This window comes from Serinus canaria, chromosome 4A, assembly GCF_022539315.1.
Source record: "Serinus canaria isolate serCan28SL12 chromosome 4A, serCan2020, whole genome shotgun sequence".
NCBI classification, from domain to species: Eukaryota; Metazoa; Chordata; class Aves; order Passeriformes; family Fringillidae; genus Serinus; species Serinus canaria.
The window spans coordinates 12,799,218-12,826,011 of record NC_066318.1 but is presented as its reverse complement, the minus strand read 5'-3'; the positions used below and the strand labels follow the sequence as shown (position 1 = coordinate 12,826,011).

At 41.3% G+C, this 26,794-nt stretch overlaps 1 protein-coding gene across 4 annotated transcripts in view; it reads left to right on the top strand.

Moving 5' to 3' along the window:
- AFF2 (ALF transcription elongation factor 2) overlaps positions 1 to 26,794 on the top strand; it is a 324,933-nt gene that overhangs the window by 163,111 nt on the left and 135,028 nt on the right. For all 4 annotated transcript variants that reach the window (XM_050974296.1, XM_050974295.1, XM_050974297.1 and 1 more), the window contains exon 4: positions 14,895 to 14,939. In XM_050974296.1, coding sequence (XP_050830253.1) covers positions 14,895 to 14,939 — 45 coding nt within the window. The remainder of the gene's footprint in view (positions 1 to 14,894; positions 14,940 to 26,794) is intronic.

Below are 26,794 nucleotides of genomic sequence, written 5' to 3'. Positions count from 1 at the left end.
ACCCCTGCCTGGGGTCCCTGCAGAGAGACATCCAGGGCAGGAGCACTGGAAATGCCTACAGTGTCTCAAGAAATGAGAAGTGATCCAGTAACTGACCCTGAATTCCCTTGGAGTCGGCACAAAGCCCTGGAATGCCTTTTTGCAAAACCTACCCCAGTGCTGTGTCAGGAACTATCTCTCTGCCTGGCTGCTGGAGGCCAGGGAGTGTGGATGGACAGGAGCCCTCCAAGCAGCTCCCAGTGGCAGGGCAGAGGTGGCAGCAGGAGCGTTTTTCACCCTGTGTTGTTGAATAGCACACAGAGCTGGTTCATGTTGGGTACACTGCTGGTCCAAGTGGGCACATGTATCAACATGGGGGTGCAGATAGGCTTGGGAGAGATGTGAACAGTGATAGACAGTGAGTGCTTCTGCCAATAGGGAATTCCTACTGGTTGATTGTCCTTTCCTTGTTTTCCATCTCATAATTAATAATGCTGCAGTTACTCTGATTATAATGATTACATCTCCCTTTAAGTGGTATTTAAATTGAGGTTTACATGACATTTTTTCCTTGTTTGTGTGTTCTGCAAGCATATTAAGAAAGTCTCTAAAATAAGATCACCAAACATCAAGTGAAATCCTCTCTCTCCTGAAGGGCTGATGAGATCATGTGCATATGACTGTGTGTTATCTTGAGCTGACACATGGAATTAAGTCTTAGACTATCCTCACCTAGGAAGACATCATTCTGCCAGCTTCTTCTTTCTTCTGGCCATTTCAGATACAAAGCTTTTTCTCTTCATCCAGTCAAAGCAGGGCTGTTCTCTGGAAAAGCCAAAGAGAAAAATCTGGCAATTTGATAATATCTGAGAGTTTCTTCCATTTCATTTTGTGGACTTTACTGGTTGCACACAAACAGAAGCATTTGTGACAAAACGCCACCCACACATTTAGCCCTGCAACAATGCTGTGATTTTAATAAACTGAGTTGTATGTGGAAGGGAAACTGGATTTTCTGTTATCCCACTGGCAAGATTGTTGGTGAGGAAAGCCTGAAATTGAGCCTTGCAGCTCTGCAACTTGTGGGACACAGCTTCTACATTGAAAGATCAAATTTAGCAGTGCTGCCACTTCTTTTAATTTCATTTTATTTTATTGGGTTTTAAAAATTCTAGGAAATCGTGACAATCAGGAGCAGAAATTTAGGCATTTTCCTAATTAGCTTTAATATTTACTAAAACAAATTCTGAATTGTTTCTTTATGGAGCTTCTGCCATTATTTTGTTTTGTTTCCTTCATGAAAGTGATTTAACAGGTTGAAATCAGTAGGAAACCCCTCCATTTTGTTTTTGGTGGTTTTTTTTAATAATCAAATAACTTCAAAATTTCATCTTTCTGTAAGGTTTTTAAAATATTTTTTTTAAGTCCAAATCAAAGCAATTCCCCTTCCTCCCTCCAATTCAAAATTATCATTAAGCAACAAATTGCTCATTGTCTGGCTTAACAGGAGTAGTTGGCTCTCAGTCTTACATTCAGATCTCCAAGTCACTGTCTGATGGGGAATTTATGCCCCATCTGTTTCCATTTCTCCACTGTCAGTTCAGCCTGGCACACGAGCCTGCTGCACAGTTGTGGGGTTTGTGATCCATATTTAATTCACCTAACTTCCAGTCCTTAGCTGAGACTCCCCAGTTAAGCCCAGTGCTGACCCTGGCCTCTGTCTGTAGTCAGTGCAGAAGTGGGTTCACCCAGAAGGTGACATTGCCCATGGAATATCTCAATTAAATGCCTGAAGAATAACTTCTCTAAGATCAAGCTGCTATATGCTTTAAGCAGTTCCACTGAAAGAAGCCTCCTTGGCTTTCAGAGAATGCTGATAATGGGCTCATTGGTTTGTTAGGTCAGCCAGCAAACAGATGCTGGAGGTCCTTGGGGCTTAAGCACCAAGACAGCATTGTCCTTCTGGGGAGATCATGCATTTCAGGGGTGAGATGTGAGACATGAGACTGCAAAGTCATCCCCAAACTGCCTTTATTCCCCTGAAATGCTCTGTGTGTCAGACCTGATTTCAGTCATAAAATGGAAATAATAGATAAAAAAGGTCAAACTATTTATTGAGGATTGACATTTGCAGCAGTCAGGAATCTGCAGTTGTATACAGCTTTTGTATGTTTGTCACTCCTATATGACACCATCCTGCTCGGGAGCTCCATGCCACTGTTTCTTGCCATACCTAGGTGATGGGAAATTATCTGTTGCTTCTTTTGTTTCTACAGATGTCTAAACATAGAAATGCAGTATTGATTAACTAACCCAAAGTTGCAGTACACATCTAGCAAAATGAAAATTCCCAAATTCTCTCTGTGGCTTCAAAATTATTTTCTCTGTAATTCAGTCAGAATATTTTTGTGAAATAAAACTGTTTGAAACTAACTGTTTTCTTTGAAAGTTCAGTGGTAAAGCACCTGTGTCCTGATCGTGTTGCAGGCAGGGGAGTTGTGCATTGGGTCACTGACAGAGTTTGTGGGTTGAGTGCAGTGCAGGAAGGTGGGTAAGAGCCCAGATCCAGAGAGCAATTGCTGCTTGTGCTGCATTCAGGACCTGGACACAAAGTGCTGCAGGAGCATCACAGTGTGTGTGCGTGCATGAAATAACCCCTGAGATCCATAGGTGAGCTTTGCCACTGAGATCTAAGGAGGAGGAAAGGGAAAGGGAAAGGGAAAGGGGAAGGGAAGGGAAGGGAAGGGAAGGGAAGGGAAGGGAAGGGAAGGGAAGGGAAGGGAAGGGAAGGGAAGGGAAGGGAAGGGAAGGGAAGGGAAGGGAAGGGAAGGGAAGGGAAGGGAAGGGAAGGGAAGGGAAGGGAAGGGAAGGGAAGGGAAAGGGAAGGGAAAGGGAAAGGGAAAGGGAAAGGGAAAGGGAAAGGAGAAGCACACACCCAGTTACACACACAAATACCCACGTGCATGTGCAGAGTGGGAGACACCTCAGATGGGCTGGCAACAGCAAAGTAATTAAAGGTGCTGAAGCAGGAAGTGCCAAGTCACCCTTCCCAAGGGTACAGAAGGCTTGCTAATGTCACTGCTTATGTCCCAAAGGTAGCTTGCAATTCTGGTACTTGTCTCCAATGCCCTCTGTGAGATTTGCATTGCCCTGGTCTGTTTTCTCATTGCCTTAATGGTGTGACTTTGAGAGCTGAGCCTTGAGGTGGCTGTGCCTCAAGGAGACCCAGCACCCCCTGTAAATGTGGCTTTCTTCCCACTGCTCATGCAAGGCTGCAGAATTATTTCTCAGTGCTTTGAATTAACGGGCACTAAGGATTTAAGGGGCCTTGTGCAGATAAAGACAGTGGAATTTATAGTACAACAGTAGTCTAGAAAGCATTGATAAAATGACCTATCATTGCATAACAGGTATTAGAACTCATGTTCCCTTTTCTCCCTTCCTCCTCCCAAACAGGAAGCTTTTTAGCCTCTGGATAAGGTGCCAGAATTAGAATAGAGAATTACTAGTCAATCCCAACTTCAAAAATTAAGAAAAAAAAGTGTTTAGGCTTTATGAAATATGTCTTCTAAGTTAACTTAAATGCTTGTTTAGATAGTTAGCTTTTGAGATTAGTCTAAGAATAAAAAAACTGCTCTTTATATGGAGCTTCCTGGCCAAAGACCTCTGGGCTGCTCCAGAATACCAGATCAAAGGATTTACAGGCCACTGACTACTTAAAATGGTGCTGTTATGTTCAGATTCAAAATTTTGGATTCCTTTTGCCTTTATGACACCTTTTGGTGAAGAGGAAAAGCTGTCTAGTGGTTCTGGAGGTACTCTTGATAGTGTGGTGCACATAGGTCAGGTTATTTAGGTTGAATTTGGACCTCTTACAGATCTGTGTCATGTCTTTTGTGCAGATTTGTTTTTCTGCTTATGCCATTGGTCAGAATAAGTGGAGGGATGGGATCTGCCCTGGCAGCTGTAGGGGTTTTTCTTGGGGTGTCCCCAGTCTCCTAAGAAATCAGTGTCTTTCCTAGACCATTTCTGATGGGATCTGGCAGCAGGTCAGCATCCTTAGGTAAAGAAAGGCTTCCTGAAGTGAGCAACAGTCACAGAAAGTAAATTAATGGAAGCAGGCATCTGCTGATCTCTTTGACAATAAGGAATTTCACTGCCAGCATTTAAAAACCATTGGAAATGGTCTCCATTGGAAACCAGATTTCGACTTTCTGCCCTGGGCTGCCAGAAGTATTTCAGCATAAAATGCTAAAGTAAGTTGAACTTTCAATTATAATTTCAATGACTGTCTAGTGAAATGGATTAATGCTCTGGCACTGCACCTTTGAGGCTTTGGCTCGAATCTTGTAGGATAAAAATCTGTCTGCTTTGACAGTTGAAAAGGTCAGAAGTGAAATAATGTCAGGTGGTCTTAGCCCAATTCAATGTCTCGATTAAGAAGTAGATGTTAAAGTTGTTGATGTGGGATATCATATCAGATTGTTTTCAAAAATATAAATATTTTTATTTACATTTTGTGATCAAAATTAGATGCAGATAGCTGCATTTGGGAGAGCTGGAACTTAGCTCAGGAACACAGTTGCAAAGTGAGCAAAATGCAGGTTATGATATGCAGTACCTTAAGCACAAAAGCTTGATTTCAATCAACTTGAAATTGATTTCCTGATATTTCACTGTGTCAAGGATAGTTCACATAAATATTTTTAAAGTTTAATTTGGGAATTTTTATTAGCTGAGAGTGTATAGAAAGACCATGTTTTTCTCACTGTTGAGGCAGGGCAAGAGGTCTCTTCAATTTACTTTTTTGAAGCTGCTGCAATTCAATTCCTAAGCTTATTAAATAAGATTGTGATTAAGGAGCAAAATATAGATATTTGCAGAATTAATTTTTCTCTCATCTGAATACATACTTATATAATTTTGTATGATGATAATGTATAAATATAAATTGCTTCTCCAGACATCCCTGTGAAAAGATCACTATGCAAAAATTTGTAGCAATAGTAACAGGAATTTCTGTTGGAAAAAAGGAGCAAATGTGGGCTTGGGGCTGTGTCTCAGTTTTGGGGACAGTGGGTGACAGAGCTCCAGAGCACCTTTGCTGCCTGTGATCCATCCCAGCCCCACTTGTTCCCAGCCCTCCTCTCGGGTCAGGAGCCTTGTCACTGCTCCACCAGCAAAGTCCCTGATTATCCTTGCTTGTTTCAATAAGAAACACACACACAGGACAGTGCAAATTGAAAATCAGCTGTCATGGCACGCTACATAAATTACACAGTTCTGCTTGGTAATCCATTACAGATGATTAAATAAATGAGTGGTTGTGTCCTGTTCAGCACTGGTAAATCTTTGTTTTATTTATTTCCTTGTTCTGTGTGTGTGGGGGGGGGGTGTCATGGGATTTCTTCCAGTTGGGTTTCCATCTTAAGGCAAGGAAACCACAGTCTGCACGTGATCATGATGCAGTGCAAGAGCTGGTGAGACTGTCCATATGTTGTAAAGATTAATTGGCACTCAGTCAGGCCCCATAAAGCAGGGCATTAGCCTCTGCTTTTCCTTCAGATCATGGAGTGGGCACAGACAAAAGTCTGTTTCTGACATGTACTTTTTAGCAGGCTGATGCTCCCAGTTGCAAAACCTTCAAAGAGTTTCAGAGATTCAGGTACTGCCTAATGTGGGGCAGCTGTAACATGGTCTTGCTTTGCTCTGCTGAGATCTTCTAAGTGGGGCCCAGGGGACCACTGAAACCACAGAATTATCTTTTATTTGTTCTATAGATTTTTCTGACCAAAAAAAAAGTAATACATCACCATCTTCAGCCTTCCAAGACATGTGGTTTAATTGTAGTGTGGACTCAGAGGGATGTCTGTGTTGCCCGTGGTGGGTGCCAGGGGTGGCAGAGGCCAAGTGGCCTCACTGTAAACCATTATTTATGAAGGAACAAAGTGGTAATTTTGCAACTATCACAGCTCAAATATGGGGCCGTTTCACTGGTAATAAAACTATTACTCTGTAACTGTTTACTTATCAGGAGACCATTATGTGATTGATGACCTGAAAATGGAGGTTATCTTTCAATTCATTTGAAATGCAAACTGACTAGAAAATCTATAGTTATTGCCTCGTATTTTTAAGCAAAATCAGGCACCTACATTGACTTCCTATTTACATTTCTTTGAGAAGAAAAATCACATAAAAGCTATCAAGAAACACATTTCACAGCAGGCAAATTAATTGGTTTTACTGTATTTGAATGGAGGGTTTGTCAAATAAAACATGCCATGACAGTTAATAGTGTCATTTAGAAGCAGAAAATTATTGGCTTATTTGTTATTGGATAAAAGGAAGGCAAACACTTTGTATTGGGAAGTTTTAATGTGTTTAAAATCCTCATTAGGGATTTATGGACATTCTTGCTTAGCATAGAGCCTCATTAATTTGAGGCTAAACAGTTACTTCTGTGTTTCAATTGCAATTTTTTTCCCTTTTCTTTAATTAGATCTCGCATTAGAGTTTGGTCTCTACACCACTGGAGATGTAGAATTAATTAATGTGATTTATAAATCTAATGGAAGTGAGTTATTCTTAGATATCTTTTCATTTTAGTGAGCAGTTTAACTGCACGTAGCATAAGTGCACACAGATCTAAGAGATTTGGGGAGCTCAGGAAAAGTGTGCAACTTCTGCATTGAATACATTTAGCAGTGTCCCTTGCCATTAATAGATCAAAGCATTTTAATTAGAAATGTAACTAAAAGAGAGGCCATAAAGATCCCATTCAAAATCAGATTTTCCTTGTTCTGAGTTCTGTACTGTCCAAAAAGTGTTATTTAACTCCCCTTTTGTAGATAACCATGACATTCAGTGGCAGTTGGGATAATTGTGTGTCTTACTATTTAATGAGCATAAGATCTGGCTCTTAATGTAGCCTGAGTTTGGATATAATCACAATAAAAACATATTCAATAATTGTACTACTTTGTATTAAGAAAAGGAAAATAGCTTTTATTTCCTATAAGAATTTATTTGATTGAAGTTTGTGTAAAAAATGTTTCTGTGTAGATTAGTTATGCTAACAGATTGGTACTTAAACCGAAGATATTTCAAAATACATTTGTTTCCCTCAGAGCAGGAACAGTCCTTGCCCTTTGAGTTCTGGCCCTCGATTTTGAAGACAGTCTGAGGTCATGGCTTGCAAGTTGTGACTGTGGTGGAAGGATGTATGAAAACAACTAATTTGCAAACAAGCTCTGAGCAATTAGTTTGGGTCCCAGCATGGGCCTCGCAGCTGTGCCAGCTGCTGTGCAAATTATACCCAGGAGTACATTTTTCTGTGAGGACATTCCTACCTGCTCTAAAAAGCAGAAGTGAAACAGGTAACCAACACAACCACCCACTGCATCCTTGTAGCCACAGTAGGGGTACTGTCAGATGTAAACACACATTTCAGAAGGTTCCTCTTTAAAACCTCCTAAGAAATGTTACAGTCTGAATTCCCAGGGTCAAATAATGCTTCAGGTTACACTGATGGAGCCTCACTGGCATCAGGAAAGCTTTAGTCCCATTGCCAAGGCCACACTCTGAGCTGGTGACTTTGGTACTATTTTAGCAGGAATTTACACAACTCCTGCCTGATGCTGCTCTTGTGCTGGCACACACTGGGAACAGACACCACATTCCACTAATGTGAAATAGATTTAAAGGAGATCCAATTCCAACTTATATTCAATTTAGACAGCTGTGTCTGTACATTTCCAAGAGGTTCTCCTCAAGGGGTTACACTGAGAATAAATATGCTGTCTAATTTACATCCCCCTAACTGAGGGCAAGTGGACTTGTAAGCCAAGCTCCCTTCATGCCTTTTAAACTGCCTCATTGTCTTAGGAGAAGTTAAATTTCATTCACACTGGCAAAAGGAAGACAAGAAACAGACACTTGATCATTATTTCTGCCACACCACATATCTCACTGCAGCAGAGGGTTGCACAGTCTGTTAGTCAGGCTTTGAAGTTTCAAGTGGACAAGTGCACGGTGGCATTTCAGGTCAGGGCACCTTTTGTCATCACTTTAGTGGAAATGATAGGGTAATGTTTTCCAGAATAAGGTGAAAATGCCAAGGTACATAAGAAAATGTGTGTATTTTATGTAAGTAAATAGGTACTTGAAGTTAAAAGAGAAGGAGGAACCAAAAGAGAGAAAGGAAGAAGAAGAAATTTGGCATTCCAAATTTCCTTGGTCTTTGCCAATATTAAATGGTTGTAACAGCCTTTATGCAAGCCAGTCATAAATTAAGTACTGCAAAAGTCACTTTTGTTGGGGCCTGGCTTAATACTGACATTATCAGATACTCTGGTATTATCATTATGGTGAGTTTCTAAAATATCACATTCAGAGTATTCCATAAGTAAAATGTGCAGCTTTACCTACATTAAGAAACTCCCTGGAAACCTTGCAGTGAGAGATCACTTTATCAGTCTTCCCTCTCTAATAGAGTTTGGCAATTTACTGCATGGAAAGAGTGGTGAACCACAGAGTTTAAATTGAACCTCAGCATATTGTACTTTCATGGACACTGGTTCATGCTGATCAACACTGAAATGGTGTTGTTAAAAGAAAACAACAAAGAAATTAAAAAAGAAAAAAATGAAGTAAATTCAACACATACTGAGAAGAACAACAAAAGTATAATTGTCACATCCAGGTCAGTCTGGTTTAAAAGTTGCTGTAGCAGAACTAAATACCAGTGAAAAAACATTGGGCTTGCTCAGTGAAAAAGCATACAGTTGGGCTTGCTCAGACTGGTAAAAAAAGGTCATTGAAAGCTGAGTTCTTTGTAGGGAGATGAAACTGAATCCCTTCCAGTGTGGGGTTAGTGACCCCTCTGGTGTCACTGCACAGGTCTGTCTGGCTCTTGGAGAGGAGCATAGAGAGTCACTGGACTTTGTATGTAACCAAAGGTACCCATTGTGGGCAGCTTTGGCTTCTTAACTAGAGAACATTTGGGGAGGTCACTAAAATCAGTGTGAGTCTAATTCAGCCACGTTTTGTACCACACCAGTAAGTTGTTTTTCCTAGAGAAGGTGCTTTACTAGGGGGAAAAGGCATAAACTCCTCTGGCCACCTCTGGATGAGCAGCTCTCTCTGCAGGCCAGGCTGCCTTAGCTTAACAAATTAATTAATTTGCTCTTTAAAACTTTTTTGTGTTTTCAGGTTCTCCAGTAAATGCATATTTTACACAGTTTCTGCAGTATTTGTATTAAAGGAGAACCGAAGAGCAGCTTTCTGTATTTTGTTTTAGGCAATAGTTTTTCTTCCTCTCCTAATTTTTTATATATGAGAAAAGTATCTATTTCCACAGACATTTTAATAAACCCCAGGAGATATTTCTGGGGTTAAAATAATGGGAAACATAGTCTTCTCATGGTATTTTGGTTCCAGGATGGTGGAGGCACTAAAAGAAAACAGTGGATATGCATTATTTAGGACCCACAAATGGCTCCCTTGAAAATGAATAAGCCTGTGAAAAACACATGTATGTATTTGAATACCAAGGGAGCAATTTTGGGCTTGTTTGTTTGGTTTTTTTCTTTTAATACCACCATGTTTGACTTCATTCAGTTTCCTCTAAAATGCAAACATACAGCTCTAAATATGTTGGTGATATCTCCACAAATATCAAATACACCAGAAAAACCCTCCTGTCAGGTTGCAATATTTAGTCCTTGCTCTTTTGCTACTTGCACTAAGGTTGGTAAGGAAGAGCCACGAGCCTCTCCCAGCTGGTGAGATTAGCTGGCATCTCTTCCAGGTGTCTTTAACATGACTGATGCTTGAGAAAGGAAGCAGGATCATGGGCTGTGCAACATTCCAAGGGGGTTTGGGCAGTGGGCTCTGAGCCGTGGTGTGAACTTTACTTGAAGTAAAAATGGAACAATCTTCTCAGGAGGAGAAATGTGTAGTCAGGTGGCAGCTGAGGGGAGTGTTGGGAGCCATTAATGTGGAGAAATGAAGAATGAATGTGCAAGAATACTGGTGGCAGTCAAAGGAAAGGTGGTGTTGGAAAGACATGGGTGTGTATGACAAGTGCATGTAATGAGTGTGTTGCAAGAATTGAACCATAGGTTCATACAGGTTGGGAGATGTTCAAACATCATCCAGTCCAGTGTGTTGGATCTGGAAATTCTGCTAGCCTTAGTACTGCCCCATCCATTTCCCACTTGTATTTATCAGAAAAAAATCAGAAAAACCATGCACTCTCTGTTAATGGGCAGTCTGGCAGGAGCTGGAGGCACTCAGAGGACAAAGCCTCTGCTGACTGTCCTCCTTTTGCTGTTCCTGGTTTTCTAAGTGTTTTCCTGATATCACTGCACACTGGAAATGATCAATCAAGGCTCACGCACAGGATCTTTTCATGCTGGCAAGTGAAAAATCAATTCGTGTTTGAAGGAGTAAACAGTAGCACGAGCTTCATTTCCCCAGAGTCAAAATGGATTCCTTCATAAAGGAGATGACAAGGAAAGCTGAGCTCTTGATGTATAAACCCATAGGTGCTCATGTGCAAGAAATGAGTGGACTCCTACATTCATTTTCCATGCTACACTTACCTTTTCAATAAAACAAAGATAGAAGAAGAGATTACTTGTTGAATGCCAGTTGTGCATCAGTAAAACCAGGTGGATTGTTCATGAACAGTTTATACAGATGAAAATGTAGTCGGTCACTTCTGGCAAAGACATTTTTCATGGTGTATTTCTGCTTTATGGCACTGCATTTGAATTTTCAGAACTATTTTCACAAGTCTGTTGGAAGATTGTGTTGCTAACATTTCTGAGAAATGTCTGCTGTTGGATGTAAATTACAGGGAAAAGAGTCTTTGTATGATGTTTCTGTGCCACGAAAACAAAATCTGATCTCATGCAGGTTATAAATTGTCCAGGAGGTAAGAGTAGTCAAGGAACTGTAGAATGAATAAATGGAGGGTTAGACCAACGTGACTCATCAGATATTGTAACCATTCACCCAATGTCATTTGATCTGTATAGCATTAAAGGCTACGATTCCCTCACTCTTAGATTTCTGCCCCCCCTCCCCACACTTTAAAGTTCAGCACTGAGCCACCCAAGCCATCCATTAAACCCTTTGGTTCCACATCATTTAAACTCTCTCCTCTCTCTTGTGAGACCAAAAAGTGAAGAAAGCTGTAGAATACTGGCTTGTATTAGGTGGAATATTTGACCATCTGACCTTTCCTTTTTTTTCCCTTTTTTTCCTTTTTTTTCTTTTCTTCTTTTTTCTTTTTTTTTTTTTTTTTTTTTTTTTAGCAAGCAATATTTAAAAGTAAACATGAAACATTTTGATGCAAAGGAGGTGTGCCAGATTAAAAGGAAATTGGAAGATGAGTTCAGAGTAGCATGTAGCTGTTGTGAAATCTCCTTGCTTTGATTGAAGTTTTATTACCTCAGGACGTCTGTCTGCAGCTTATGTGCTGTTCTTCAGTCTGGGGTTTGTGAATGCACTGCTGGCTGAGAGAAGAGCTCATGATGTGAATTGCAACCACTCAGTCTTGCAGAAGCCAAATTCCTGGAATCTGTCCTTTTAGCTGAGCTAGACCATGTTGCTCATAAAGGAGGAAAAGCACCCAGAGCATGCACAAGTGCAACTGAGCCCTCCTTTTTAGACTCTGATTAGTGATGAAAGCTGAAGAGGAGAGAGAGGGGATGGAGAATCACATAATGGGTCCTAAAATGCTTGATTTTATTAGATTAGAAAAGTAGTAGTATGGGATGAATGTCCAATCTTGACTAAACTACAAGAGAACCGTGGCAGTTTATTAATGGCAGTTCTAATAACAATTTGTTGTAGTGCTGGCACTTGGGGAAGTGATGAATATTGTATCTGCTCTGTTTCATTCTGTCCCAGTGAATCTGTGCTTGGATGCCATGGTGTGCCATGTGGGCCTGCTCACACTTGTTAGCTGAACGTGAGTGTTTATGGACAATTAAACTTGCAATTTTTAATTCACACTTTGAAATGTTGAGAGGTTGTTTTTTCCTTTTTTTTTTTTCAAGGCACTCTAAATTCCTAATAGATCTGTGCCTTTCAAGTCTCTTAGAATGTGCAACTGCAGCATGAATTTAGAAAAATGGTCTCATTTCTTTAGAAATCCATTAATAGTAATGTACTGAAAGACTCTTACATTGATCTTCTCTCTGATAGCCATGTTATAATAATTATTCTTTTAATGTTTGCATCAATCTAAATGTTTTCCTCTTTGTGCTCTCTTCTACTTGGATCTCCCTATATGACAATCACAGCACTTTGACATCTTGCATTACTTTAATACCAATGATTCAAAACAAAGCAATGCCAAAGGGAACAAAAGTTCTGTCAAGCTATTAAAATCTTCTTTGCCATTAACACAATTAAATTGATGCATGAGCATTTGGAGTTATTAGCAAGTGCTGCCAGCAGAAGCTGGTTACAATTGCATAATATGTAGTGGGCTTTATTAAAGTAAAATGGTATGTTTACTGTTATTATCATCATTAGTTCTGAAGTAACATAAACTTAAACAGGGCTGTGAATTGGGATAGGACTGTGAGACAACCAAGAACATGCTCTGTCCTGTGTTAATAGTGAGGGTCACAGTCATCACTTTTCTAAACAAAGAAATACACGTGGTACCTTGGCTAACCATTACAGCTGGCATGGCAGGGAAGGGTGTTAAACAAAGAGAGCTTCTGTACCTCTGCTGCTCTCACTCTTCCCAGTCTGACTCACTCAGCTGGAGTTTGGGCTGCTCCTGTTTCTGTGGTGAGAAATTTTGTGGTTGATGTGTTCACTGTGAGCTTTTTGGAGGACTGTTTGTTTTGTTTTCTCATATTCCAACTTATTAGTTTTTCAACGAAAAAAATGAGGCGTGTATTAGAGACACGTGTTCTGTCCCACGGCACAGTGCAGTAATACCCCTGCCTGCTAACCTTTTGATTAACCATATTCCTCACTGAATGGGGAGCTGGTATGAGGAATGGGAAACACAGAGGAGCAGAGAACTTAAAAGTTCTGAGCGAGAAAAAAATAATTTACGTGAAAAGTAGGGAGATGAAGGAAGTCCCATCAAGTCCAAGTCCTGTCGTGTAAGGGAGGACTGCATGCCTGTTGCAGTTCATGCTGCCCACTCATGGGCAGTTCTTAGGTTGTTGGGTAATTTGAGCTGAGTAGAAACTGGGGACAAAAGGTAAGGCTCTTTTTTTGGTTGTTTGACAGTTTTAAGATGATATTGTGGAACAATATAATCTAGAATAGATAAAAATCACTAATATCCCTGCGGTGTAGTCATATTCACTTGGGTAATCCTTTACCAAGATACTGATAAACTGTTGGGAATTCAGAGAACAGTGATCAAATAAGCCAAAGGGGAGGAAAATCTGGTTTATCAGGAAAGAAGGTAAAAGTTGAACATATAGCATTTGGAAAAAAGTGCATGTCTGTGTATGGTGTAAATGTGAAGGGAAGTAAAGATTACTTCTAGTGGTGGGAAGAGCTCTGCAGAAAAGCTGAGTTGACACTGAAAACAAAATTTTAACCATTATAAAGAAAGTACCAAGTAGTTTACAGTGCTCCATATTTCAGTAAGGGAAGGAATGAGAAACCCATTTCCCTACAGTTTTTGGGTCAGACTAGCCATAGTACTAGAAGATATGGGGAAAATCTGCTACGTTAGCAGAGCATGAGCTTGGTGATCTGAGAGGTCTCTGTGGTCTTTGACTTCTGTGGCTGTGTGGATTTATCCATGAAGCTTAGTGCTGGCTGAAATGCAGGCAGAAGGCCGTGGCCAGTGCTTTGGTCAAGCTCTGTAGCAGATTAGGATGACAGGGATTAAGTTTAGTCATGACTGTCTTTCTCCAAACCAGTTACTAAGGGCAATAAGGTAGAAGAATCAGATAGAAAAGTCTCACTGAATATTTATGGCACAAAAGACTTAGCTGTGCTTTGGTCCCTTCCTGAATATTGTCTCTTCCTCTCCTGCTTTACCCTGTGATAAGAGCCCACCATAGCTCTCTGCAAGTGCCACAGAGTGGCTGTACATACAGGTCACACCTGCCTGTTGTTTCTGTAATTGTTCACAGTATTTAAAGGTTTTGTGCTCTTTCGTATCCTTAGAATGAGGGATTGTGGCAAATGCTGTAAGTACCATTTAACAGGTATTTCCAACTGGAATATATTAGCAGCATCACTGTGTGTGGGTGTGGTTGGGTGCAGAGATAAACTGAATCTTTCTAAGGGGAGAAGGGGCAGCTGTCAGGCCTCTCCAGGTGGATACCTGTGTGCTGTGCAGGCTGCAGAGGACACTGAACCTGCACCAGGCTGATGGAGTGAGGGACAACAAAATCAGCAACCACCCTTATAGTCCAACCAGTATTTTACTACAGTATATATTTAAGTTTTAAGAGCTGTCTGGGCTGTTAGCCTATTAAGCTGTAGGATAAGATAGTTGATGATAACAGCTTTCTCCTGTTATCACCTCTGTCCTTCTCTGCAGCATGTGGCAAGTTAAACTGAGCCTCGCCCTCTCTCTGAAGGCTGCCGATAGGAGTAACAGTGGGATCTTCTTCAATTACAGAAGTTTCAGGCAATTCCACTGCCAGTTCTCAACTGTGAGGAAATCAGAGTACTTTATTGCTTCAAAAGTGTCGTTAGGAACACAAAGCAGCGTGGAAGAAAAAAACAACTTTTGATAAAATGGGTCCTGCTGATGATTTATGTTGATCTGAACTGGAAAATTTGGTAGGCAGCAAGCATGGATACAGCAGTCTTCAAACAGAGGCAGTTGCTTGTTAGCTGTTCACCTGTGTGGTTGAACTTTGCATCCAGCACCTGACTAAACATTTCTTTTTTTTCTTTAAACCTAGGTTGCCCTTCCCAATGACTCCAGCTGTGTGGAAGAAATACTGCGGGTAAGTAATACCCTTTGCTTTTTTATCTCCTGTATAATTGTAGTGCTGGTGTTTTCATCTTCCAAGGAGAAGGTTTGTAGGGCTGTCTTTAACACTGTAGTTAAATAATAACATATCAGTGGGTCTGTATTAAGAGATAAGACGGAGGGTAGGCCCAGGGTACTCCTTAGTGAGATCAGTTCACCTAAGACTCTGCATCTGCCAGCTTGTTTCAGTCAAGATTTACACATGTTCCTGTTCTTTTCAAGCTCTCAGTCCCTGAGTCTGTCCAGGACACATTTCTCTCCTATCCTGAGGTGCAGTTAATTCTTCTGCTCACAAGCTGACCTACAGCCTTCCTCCTTCCTCTAGACTACAATTGCTCATCATTCATGGTTTTGTTAAAGACTTACAGACATGTTTTTGCTGGGATCTTTGGTCAGTGGTTGAATACAGAAAATTGAACTCCAAACTAAGAGTGGCTTAATTGCAACAAGATCATGTAATAAGAAAAGGGGAGTGTACACAAGTTGAATGCCTTACTCTAAGTGTAAGATGGGCTTTTTCTCAGACATGCCAACTTTGGGCTTCCCTGTTGGCAGTGAGATTTGCCCGGGGGCAGTTTTGCAACCCACCAGTCCCTCTCTCAGATTTAGGTTTTTCTCCTCATGGGTTGAGTTTCCCATCTGTCAGAGCTACCTGCAATCATCTTCTCACTATTCATTGCAATTCAGAGTTAAATAGCTTGGAAAACTTGCTCCTGGTTTCTGTACACACACTATCTTGGGGTGCTCTAGATGTCCTTATGGAGGGGCAGTGTTGCTGCAGAAGTGTGTTGAGGCATCAGGTAGGTGTGCTCCTGCAGACCTGCTGTAAGGGAGAAGATCCTGCATGAGCACCCAGGAGCAATGAATGCCAGGAAATAAATAATATTTACTTTCAACCTTCAAAGTGAGCAGAGGTTTATTACCTATAGAACACTAAGGGAGCAAAAGCAAAGGAAATGTTGAAAGGCTCTGCAAAATACTTGGTACATTTAAAATGTCATCTTCTGTTTATATATTTCAATTAGGATCATTATTATATCTAGAATGAATGACTGTTGGCTGGGAAAAACAGTTGTTTTCAGTAAAAAGCATCAAAAGAAAATGTGATGAGGTGAATTTCAGGGATCAGTCATCCAGGTGACGCTTTTAATGTGGGAACAGTGTGTATAAATCACAGGAAGCAGAAATGTCTTTTTTCTAATCAAGATGGTGACCCTATTTCCTACGCCATGACTGTCATTTGAATCAACAAACAAGCACAATATGCTGGGCTTCCTCCTGAAACCTGCTGAGATTGGAGCAGAATTTTCTGTTGCCTTTAGAGAATGGGGATGACCTTCAGAGTCCCTGCTCCTGCCACCAGTGGGCCATTGAACTTAGGGGCACTCTTGGGATGGATAGAGCAGGGATTTAGCAGGATTCCATCTCTCTGGGGATCTCTCTCACAAGGACATGTAATGGGCCTGTGAAGAAGGGATAGAAACCAGCAGATCTTTTTGGACTATGGCTGCAGGTGCCCTGAAGCATCCCTCATGCCCATCCTGGAGTAAACCTGTCAGGCATAGCCACTGGCATGGCCAGAAGGCACCTGGAGCACATGACACCTGTGCTGGGGTGCAGATACAGCCTTGGCACGTGGACTTCAGCTGTGGTTCCCCCAGGGTGCTCCCCTCCATGGGCAGGAGGGAGGTTTGGTGCTGCTTCCCAGGGGCTCTGTGCCCTCAGCGTTGGGGGCACCCACAGGCTGCCTTCAGCCTTTGGTAACCTGCCTGCACTGGGCTGCACAGCAACCCTGAGCTGCTTTGGGACTGCTCAGCAAAGACCCAGCAGAGCCCAGCCCCAGCTGGATGCCCTCAGGGCAGCAGCTCAGGATTCCAGCCACATGTGGTGCTGAAGCACACCTTGCACTACAAGTACCTGGGTTTTGTCAGTGTTTTACTTTGTTCTTCTCAAATTTATGCTGCAGAATAAGCTAGCAGGAAATGTTTTTGGCTGCATGCAGGGTATCATATTCTACTTGACAGGCAATGGAGAGAAAATAAGTAAGAGAATGTGATGCCCAGCAGTGGTCAAAATCCAGTCTTTGGGCTCCCCATGGAAACTGTGTCAGAAGATTCAGGCTGGCTGCTCCAGATGAAAGAATGACCCTTGGTTTCAGCAGAAATTTGCACTTTGAGAACCTGGATTAAGTTTCCAGCCATGACAGGTATTTCTTGGACTTTAAGGGCCATTTACATAGGCTCTGATGAACTTTTGGAAGTGTGGGTCTCAGCTCCCTCACGGCAGCTTCTCTCAGTAAAAGCACCATGTTATTCACATTTCTGTCCTGTCAGGGATGCTACAGAGGTAAACACAAAGGGTTCCAAGACAGTCAAGTCCCAAAAGTGGACAACTGGGCTGTAATTGTGCATTTTGCCCAACCAAACCATTGGCAACCCCTGACACTTTCTGCTCTGGGCTGCGTCTGCTGTCTGCTCCCCAAAGAGCTGGGGAAGGGCACTCACCCTTGGAGCAATGCATTTTTCATTTTCTTTCCCCTAGTTTTGATTTGTTTTGGTTTTTTAAGTTGGGGAATTAATGCAGTTCCATCCCTCAGAAAGATACAGTAACTCTTGAGGGTTTCTTTGCTAGACTGTACAAGGAAGAGGTACTCCTGCAAAGATCTGTGACCTCTGATTTTACATAGCTCTTTTTTCAAGCTGAACTTGATTAATGGCTTCTGTAATTGTAGAGGTTTGTAATTCTTAATCTGTCTTCTGCTTTTTTTTTTTTTTTTCCATCTTGGAGAAAAAAGGTTTAATTGAATTTATATTCTAAAATTTTCAACCAAGTGAGGGGGAAAGGTCTTGACTTCATTCAGACCCCTGAGTCTTCAGAGACAAAATTTCACAGTCCTTTAGATTTCCTGAAACACTTAGCTACTTATGTCATCTTGTGTAAATGCTTTAAGGACTGTTCCCAATACTACAGCCAAAGGTTAATGGCAGACCAGTCTCCTGCTGATTTTACTTTTCTGACCAGGATGGCTGAAAAGGTTGTGAAAAATAATAATAAAAAATAGTAATAGTAATCATCATCATCATCTCTTATGCAACTAAGGCCAAACAGTAATGATAGCACAGATTACATTTAATACAAGCTGCTACTGAAACTGAAAGATAAAGGCAACTACCTGGTGGTCTACACTTTTTTCTGTTGCAGAATGTGTTGGGGTTATTTTTCCAACTAATGCAATGGTTTTGAAAGTGCAGATAATATGGCAGGCAGGCAATTAAAAGTATGTCCGTGTAATTCACATTTTATTAATACCGATTTAAATTAAGTTGTCACTTGCTATGTGCATCCATTGAAAAATGAGTTCACTGAAATGTTGTGATCCAAAGTGCAGATGGGGCGGGAGAGCTGACATTTAAAACCAGTCTCCAAAGCTGTGACTTGTGCCACTTGTACCAGTGCTTTACATCAGTGTGCCTTGCTGTCACTGCCTGTGATGTGAGCCATGTGCTGGCCCAGGGAAAGGAGGTGTGTAGGTGACACTGAGGGTGAAAAGCAGTGATCCTTTCCCTGTCTGTGGAGAGCTCAGAAGGGACCTTCCTTAGCCTTGGTTTGCCCCGGCTAAAGAGCTGATAAGCACGCAACACCACACAGGAGAGAAAGGAATTTATTTTAAACTACGTGTTCTGGAGGACTCCTAGTGTAAATTGGAAGTTTGGGCCGGGTGTTCAGGCAATCAGTTGGACATAACCCAGCACTGCAGCTCTCGTGGCTGTATCGTGACCCCCCGGGCAGGCTGTGCTGTCTGAAATCCGTCCCTGCTTAGGGGAACAAAAGAATTCTTGTACGTGCATATTCACAGTAGGAAGGCATCAAGTAACTGGATGGATTCTGGTGCTATGGGGACAGCTGTGATACTAATTAGAAGCTTTCCAGTCTGGAAGCAAAACAGATCCCAAATTTAGTTCAGATTGTAATAAGTGTAAAAATGACTGGAGTTAAATGAGCAAAGTCTGTAATTTGTATGGTCGTCTTCTGATGACTAGCTCCTGTCTAATGACATGGGAGAATATGTAAATTGATCAGCAGGTGAAAATGCCCTTGACTCTGCAAATTATGTGTAGGATTACCTTCCTCATGCCAGTTGAAAGCACTAACGGATTTAATATGTCTCACCCTCAGCCGAAGTGAGCTGTTCACATAGCAAAATTAGACTGTAACAGATCTAGCCCATTATTTGCCCCTCAGTAATTGTTTTCTAAAATACAAACAGCATTGAAGAATGATGCTAAACCCAATTATAATAATTGTCATTTGAAAAATACAGGTACGCTGTCCAGTGTGGTCACAAATGCACTTAGTAGCTGACGGGTAGTTTAAATATTTTCATGTAGAGTCTGGGGGCTTGCTGGGGAGGACATGATGTGAATTTAAAATGATTATCCAGACGTCACTGGACAAGTGAATAACGAGCTGACTGGCCTAGTAAATCATGTGAACCTGTCAAATGTGGGAACACGTTGGGGAGGAGATGATGTCAAGTAACAGTAACTTAGCAACCTGGCATTTAGCTGTCCAGAGAATGAGTAAGAGTAGCCACTTTTAAATAGCTGAGTAAATAAATGAATCCCTATACATCTTAGGTGTGCTATAAAAATAGCCCAGTACCATATGTTTTGTGTCAAGCTGCTTCTTTCTCCTGGATAAGGTGATTTATTATTTCTATTGAAATGAAAAAATGGATTGAAAAGTTAACCCAAGTGTAAATGTGGATCTGTGGCCTTTGTCCCTGCTCTGGCGTGCAGCCTTTGAAAGCATGCAAGGAACGGGTAATAGCATGCTTTCAGAGTTGTTTTTTTTCCTTCAGACTTTGCTTATGTACACAAAGATTTGGATGGATAAAAACAATTAATTTCTTAGCAATTTCTAAGCCATTGCATTTTCAAGCTTTTTATCAGCATTTTCTCAATGGAGGCAGAACCAGTTTCTGCTCTCACATCAGTATAAATCAAGGGGTAATTCCACTGACCTCTGATCTCATTTGAGTTCATTGAATTCTTCTTCCTCCCACACTGGTAGAAATTGGCAGCAGCTCCACTTACGCTGCTGCTGCTGCTGCTATTATAAAATAAAAAAAAGAGTTACCTCTGCATTATTTTAGGCATACATAAAGGCAGAGACCTGTTCTTTGCTCTGATGAGTACATCTCCAGATGTGATCTCACTCCAGAAAATGGAAATGCTGAATATTTCCTTGAGAACAGCTCCTTCCTGGGTTGGTAGGTGTTCAGCTCAATTTTGGTCTCAGTATCACCACAAACATTATCACCACAGTGTTGCATTCAGCAGCAGTTCCAGGAAGGTTGAAGGAATCCTTTTCCCAGCATTTTGTGCACTGTCCAGAATGCACACAGGAAGGGTGACATCAATAGTTGGAGTCATTTGAGGACAGCCTGGTGTAAGCTTGGAGTGCAGAAGGCTGTTTGGGAGCTGGAAAAGGCAGTCTTAGGTCTTCCCAGCCCAGAGCACACCCTTGGCACCCTTGACCTCCCACCCAGGGGAGGTCCCGAAGGTGCTGCACCTGACCGTGGCAGAAAAGGATTATCCACCTTTTTGGCCATTCACCTTTACAGGGATAACATTCTGATGGCACCTATGAGAAAAGCACTTCAGGAGCACTATCCCAAAGCTGCCTGCATGAACTTGAGGGTGCCTCATGTCTAAATCTCAGAGCTGCCCTCCGGCTGCAGGGTGGGAAGCTGTGGGTCGATGCCCAGTGCTTGGCTGAGGCCGTTGTTTGTGGTCCCCACTGCACGGCTGGATTGCACTGCTTACATCTGAGGGCAGCGATGCACTTGTGGTGCAGATCTAAAGCATAAATCTGCTTGGTGCTGCCAGCTGAAGGCAAGGCAGGCTGTGCTGCTGGGGAGGTGACAGGGAGGAAAGGTTGGCTGTCTGCTCTGACAAATGCGCGTGGGTGTGCAGAGTTTCCTGTGTTCCAAAGCTGGTGTTCTGCACCTGCCTGTTACAGGGATAAATGCCTCTTCAAGATGTAATGCAGCAAAAGATTAGACCTTTGTCAGGACAGACAAGCAAGGTCTGATTCCAGCTTGCAGGCACATTTATCAAATAAAGGTTTTATTTTCATAGCAGTATTAAATAAATTATTTAGCAAAGAACTTTGAAATGTAAAATCTGATCATGATGTGGGTCTATTGCAGCCTGTCTGCACTGTAACAATAAAAATAGATTACAAAAGGTATTCAGGAAAAGAGAGAGAGATTGCTGCGCACCTGTTTCAAACTCACTATTCAATCCTGTTTTCTTATCTCCTTTACCATAATATTTTAACACATATTTTTGTACTGCCAAATTGAAATATTGCTGATTTCAGTAGTATGATATAATTCTGCCATCATTGCCAGATTTACCATTGCTACTAAAATTACTGTAAAGTGAGTTGGCATCACAAGAGTTTGGACATGTATTGCTCCTCCTGAAGAGAAACAAAGTACTCCCATGGTAAATGACAAGGGAATGACTGCCAGTGAAGGAGTGAAGTTTGTTTTCCAAGCTCTTCAGCGTCTCTTTTCACCAAAACAAACATTTTTAGTTTCTCTCTCTCATTGAAAGTCAGCTCAGAAACAATCCACTATGTATTGCAATGTTACATGCTCAGCATCCTCACTCTGATTAAGTACTCTGTTATGATAAAAATAATTACTTTTTATGAGACTATACAAAGTAATTGTTTTAAAGCCAGTTCAAACAAGAAAGTAATTGAAGCAAAGTTATTCTCTTAGAGAAAAAGATAGTAAGTTTTGCAACTCTTAGGGAAGATGAAATGCACTCTCTACAGAACTTAAAAACATTGTTTATTTTATAGATCACTTTTTCAAATACCACTAAGTTTCAGAAATAAGGGAAGGAGACGAAAAATGTGGGAAAACAATTTGGTGGAGTCTTGTAGTTGAGTGGAGAATGTCATAAAACTAAGATTCCAACTCCCAGTTTGGAGACCCGTGGGACCTGAATTCCCATTCTTTTTCATCCTTGTAGCGAAAGAGTAATTCCCTTATCTTGGAGTGGAAGTGTGAAAAAAACCAGACCCAAGGAATCTGGCATGTCAGATCAACTCTGACCTTTTGTATGCTCCCATGAACAGAACAAGGCCCCAAGTGCTGAACTGGGTGGAATATTTCCAACACTACTGTAGCGTTACAGTGTTTGGCTCTAACTGTAGCAGGTAACCTTTCCTAAGGACCTTGTGGACTCGTGAGCTTATGTTGTATAAAAACATGATTAAGAACTCCAGAGCCTCTTGTGTGTCTGTCCTAGAGTGCTGCTGCTGATTCCAGAATGACCATCTGCAGTGTGGCCAAGCAGAAAAGCCATCTGAAGCTCTCCTACTCCACTTACGCAGCTTACTGACAGAGCATTAAACAAAAAAAATCTAGTGCTATTTTGAGATACAGGTAGTAGAATATTTCTCTGGTCTCAGATTAATCATTTTTGTTATTTCATCTTGTCCTGTCAAAGTGAAACATGGTAAATATGGGCACTGAGTGCCTAAACTGCTAGCAATGTTACCTTTCATTTAAATAGATTAAGAGTGTGTAGTCTACATTACAAATTGCTTTCGGCACAGAATGAAGACATTGAAAACATATTAAAATTGTGTTAGGCTTTCTGAAATGAATGCATGCTTTAGAAACAATTCAGGTTTGAAATGTCTGTAACATCTTCTGTGGCTCTTTCTCTCACAAACGGGAAGAGCTCCATTTTTGCAGCCCTGAGGGCAAGTGTTGCATGATTTAACTCCTGGTAGAAAGCTTCCCCGTAAGTCAGCACTGCTGAGGGGGTCGTGGGGTCCATGAAGGATAACTCAGTCTAATCACAATTAGTCAAGACAAGCAGACTAGGAAAGGGCTAGGACACTTGTAGTGTCCAAGGGAAGACTGGACAGATGTAACTGGAAGACTGGGAGATGTAACTAAACAAACCTTCAGAAACAGTTTCAAGAGCTTACATTTTTGAAATTCCCCTCTGAAGGTTCTGGCTATGACAATAAAAAAATAATTGATGGTCAAAAGAAACATATGTAAGGAAGGCACTAGGAAATTAAAGTGATGGATCAAACAGACACCGGGTACTTGAGGCATGCTCAGTTTCCCCCTTTATGCTTTATCTACACCTGCATGTCGCAACTTCTGATGCTTTACTGCTTTGAGCTCCTCGAGGAAAAGAGTAAGGACAGGACAAAGTTGACACCTGGAGCAAACCTGAAATTTCAACTTTGAATCCCATTGCTGGGCTCGGAGAGGGGTGGAAGTGTTCTGTTACAGCAGTTACCAGGAGTGCTTGTTGCCATTTTCATAATGCAAGGAGGTCTGAGTTTACCTGAAGCCACTCCTAACTTCTTCTTAAGACAAGAATGCAGACACCAACTGATTTATGGCCAAAACTTATTTTATGTCCTCCTGAGAGACCCCTTGGACAAGCAGGTGAACTTTTCCTTGGGAATTCATGTGGTGACACATAGTCAGACTTGCCAGCCCCCATGAGGTTTGTGGAAGGAGCCTGATGTGGTCAGGCAGTCTTGTGATCATCATCTGTGTTAAGTTCAAGTTGTTCCACGTTCTGCAGTGAGAGTAGCTCTGGAAGCTGCCTTTTGGGAAGGAGAACTTGTGTCTTTGCTGTGTGCCATTGGTTCGGCATGTTCCATAGTCAGCAGAGCTCTTTCTGAAGGCATCTTCCTTCTTAGCTGTGGAGATTGTTCCAGCTGTCAGAGATTTCAGAATACACCACTTGAAATCTGCCAGTGAAAGACTGGTATGGTTCATCTTCTCATGTCTTTGAACACCCTCTCAATAAATGCTTGAATGCATAGACTCAGATAAAACATCCCACCTTTGATCTTCCTGAATAACCTTGAGATGCCCCTTTGCTCCACTGTGTCTCCTTCTGTGAAATGGTGAAATAGAACCTCACCCACGCTGCCATTGTTGAAAGTTAAATTAGTTGTTAGTAAAACGCATTGATGTCCTCAGCTGGAATTATTGGTGTGATAATTGGGCAAAAGCAAGGCTCTATCAGATATTTAAAATTGTCCTACATACTGTGGCTTATCTGAATTTCTAACATTTCTTTTAAGAAAGCATGTCATTGAATTTAATGTTCTGAGAAACCTTATGAACTTCCAATCTATTTTAGCTGTACATTTCAAATTATGCCTATAATTTTGTTTTTATTGAATATGTAAGTTCATTTCAGTTTCTTATTACACAACGTGGGTTTTAATATACATTTGAGAAGAATGCACGCTGTGGATAGGTGGCACCTTTAAGTGTTTTCAAATTGTCACAGTAAAATTGTCACATTTGTTTAATTAGCCACTAGATCCTGCCACATTGATTTGTCAAGGGTGTAACAATTTCTTTGGATAACTGGAAAATCTGACCAGAATGGGTTTTGGTTTTTTTTTTTTTTTCCTTAATGAATTTCTCACATTTCTTTTTGATTTAAAAGCAGTCATACAGGCACCCAGCCTTGCAGAAGTCAGCTGAAGAAAATGTCAAGTTCTAGCATTAGAATGAAGATTATTTGATTTCTTCAGGGCCTTGAGGTGTTTGTTGACCATTGTTCAGAGAGATAAAAGCTATCTCCAAACAAGAATCTGAAGGTCTGACCCAAGTGCCCTGTGTATTCTACCTGCTCAAAGTGTCCCTGCATGGCCTAACAGAGCTCCTGGGGGCAGGGCTCTGGTGTGGCTGTCATTAGCAACCTGTTATCAACACTCTACAGCTCTTGTTTAAATGTTTTCTCTGTTCCAAAGTTTCTGTTCAATGTGTAAGCAAATATTGTTGGGGAGGTGGAAATACCTACTGGTACTTTGCAGGGTGAAACAGCAGCAACAAGAACCCACAAGGGCACAGCAGACTGGCACGGGTGGTTAAAAGGAAAAAATGGGTCGAGTTGTATTCATTGTGTTTGCTGTGGGTTGATGGAGGGGTTTAAAGTGTGGGCCAAATGTCACCTCTGGAGACAAGCTAGAAAATGACAGGTACTGATCTTTTGTGAGGGATGCTTTGAGATCTTCTGATGGTATTTATTGCACAAGCACTGAGTGTTAAAAGCCCCACTGGGCTTTGTAGTCCGTTAATTTCTTTGCCATGAGTATATCCTACTAAAGAAAATGTTGTGTACACCAAGGTACAGTAACCTTTAAAAATACTCTTCTGAGCCTTAGGATAAAAACACTTCATGTTTAGTTTGTAGGCACATTCCCAGTAGTGACTTTTTTTTTAATCAAGCCAATTAATCCCTTCCCACTTATTCCAGTATTTTATCATTTCCAGCCTCTTGAGTCCCTAATCTTTTCAACAAGAGGTCTGAACTGCCAGTTATCTGAAAAAGTAATGTACCAATCAAATGAAAACTGGTGCTCAGAATTTTTTTGAAGAGCAGCCCCTTGTCATTCCTGAGTTCAGACAAAAACAAAGAACATAGTTTCAACAGTGAGGCGTTCACTGGAGGCCTCTTTCCATGAAAATAGTTATCACTCCTTTTTTTTTCCTTGGCAATTGAGTCATTGTTTCTTTTAAAAGAGGTTGTCATGATCTCCTCATTACCATTTTTCTTAATATGATAAGTGTAAACTACAAGAAAGCGATCATGTTTGAAAGGATGCAGGAACCCTAAGGAATGTTGCACTAACTGCTTGTGTTCTTTGAAAAGGCTTAGACTGGGAATTTGACTAAATGTATCATTCTGTCTACTTTGCAGCAGCATTGTCGTTTTCTAGCATCTTTCACTTACAACACAAGTTACCCTTCAAAAAGAATGGCATGTTATTGCATCTACCCTTTGTTTGTCTCCAGCAAAGTGAGATCAACAACTCCTTTTGGTAGTTCTTGAACATAATAATACACTGCGCTTTGTACTTTAAAAAAAAAAAAGAAACAAAAAAAACCCCAGAAAATCCCCCAGCATCCTTTGACATGTTTCCTCCAGTTCATCTTTGCTTGGTAGCTGGTAGTAGTCAGTGTTTGACACCAGCTGGAGCTGTGGCTTGCTCGCACTGCTCGGAGCTAACTGGGCAGCCCTGGGTCTGCTGGGTGGTCTTTTCTTGGGCTTGCTCCAAGTTTGTTCCAAATTGCTCACACAATCCCTGATAAACTACTACTAATGAACACTTTGCTATTCCTTTTGGGCCATCTAGAAGCAAAAAAGACAGTACATGTCATCGTCTGGTAATGTAGAGATCCAATGTTTAAATGCTGGAGCACTGAATTTACAGCATTTCAGTGCTGTGCCTTTTGTGTCCTATTCATTGATTTTCCTGTGGGAAAAGAAGTAGTGTAGTGCTTTGAGACAGGAAGGTTATGGACTTTGCCCTTTTTCAGCCCTGTTTTTAGGAGTTAGTTTGTTTCAATGTAGCTTGCTGTCAGAAGTTTTTAAAAATGCAGACACAGGAGGCTCTATCAATCTGGTGCACAGTCAGAACACGCTGATTTCAGACACTGGGACTGCTCTGTGTGGGACCAGGCATCCTCAGCTGTCGTATGTCTTAGTGGCAGTCCCAAGTATTTAACGTTTCCAGCCTCCAACTAGCTTTGTAAGAAAGAACATGCTGGGAAATGAGGAATCAAAAGTATGCAACAGTGGGAATCTGTCTACCAGAAATACTCTGAAGCCTCCATACCTTAAAGGAGATCAAAAAAGACCTCAGCATGTTTTGGCTTCAGTTTTCTTTACTGTTTAAGCTGGCTTATTTGGATAAGGCTGACATGCCAAAAAAGTATATGTTGTATCAAAACATCTTCTATAGCATACA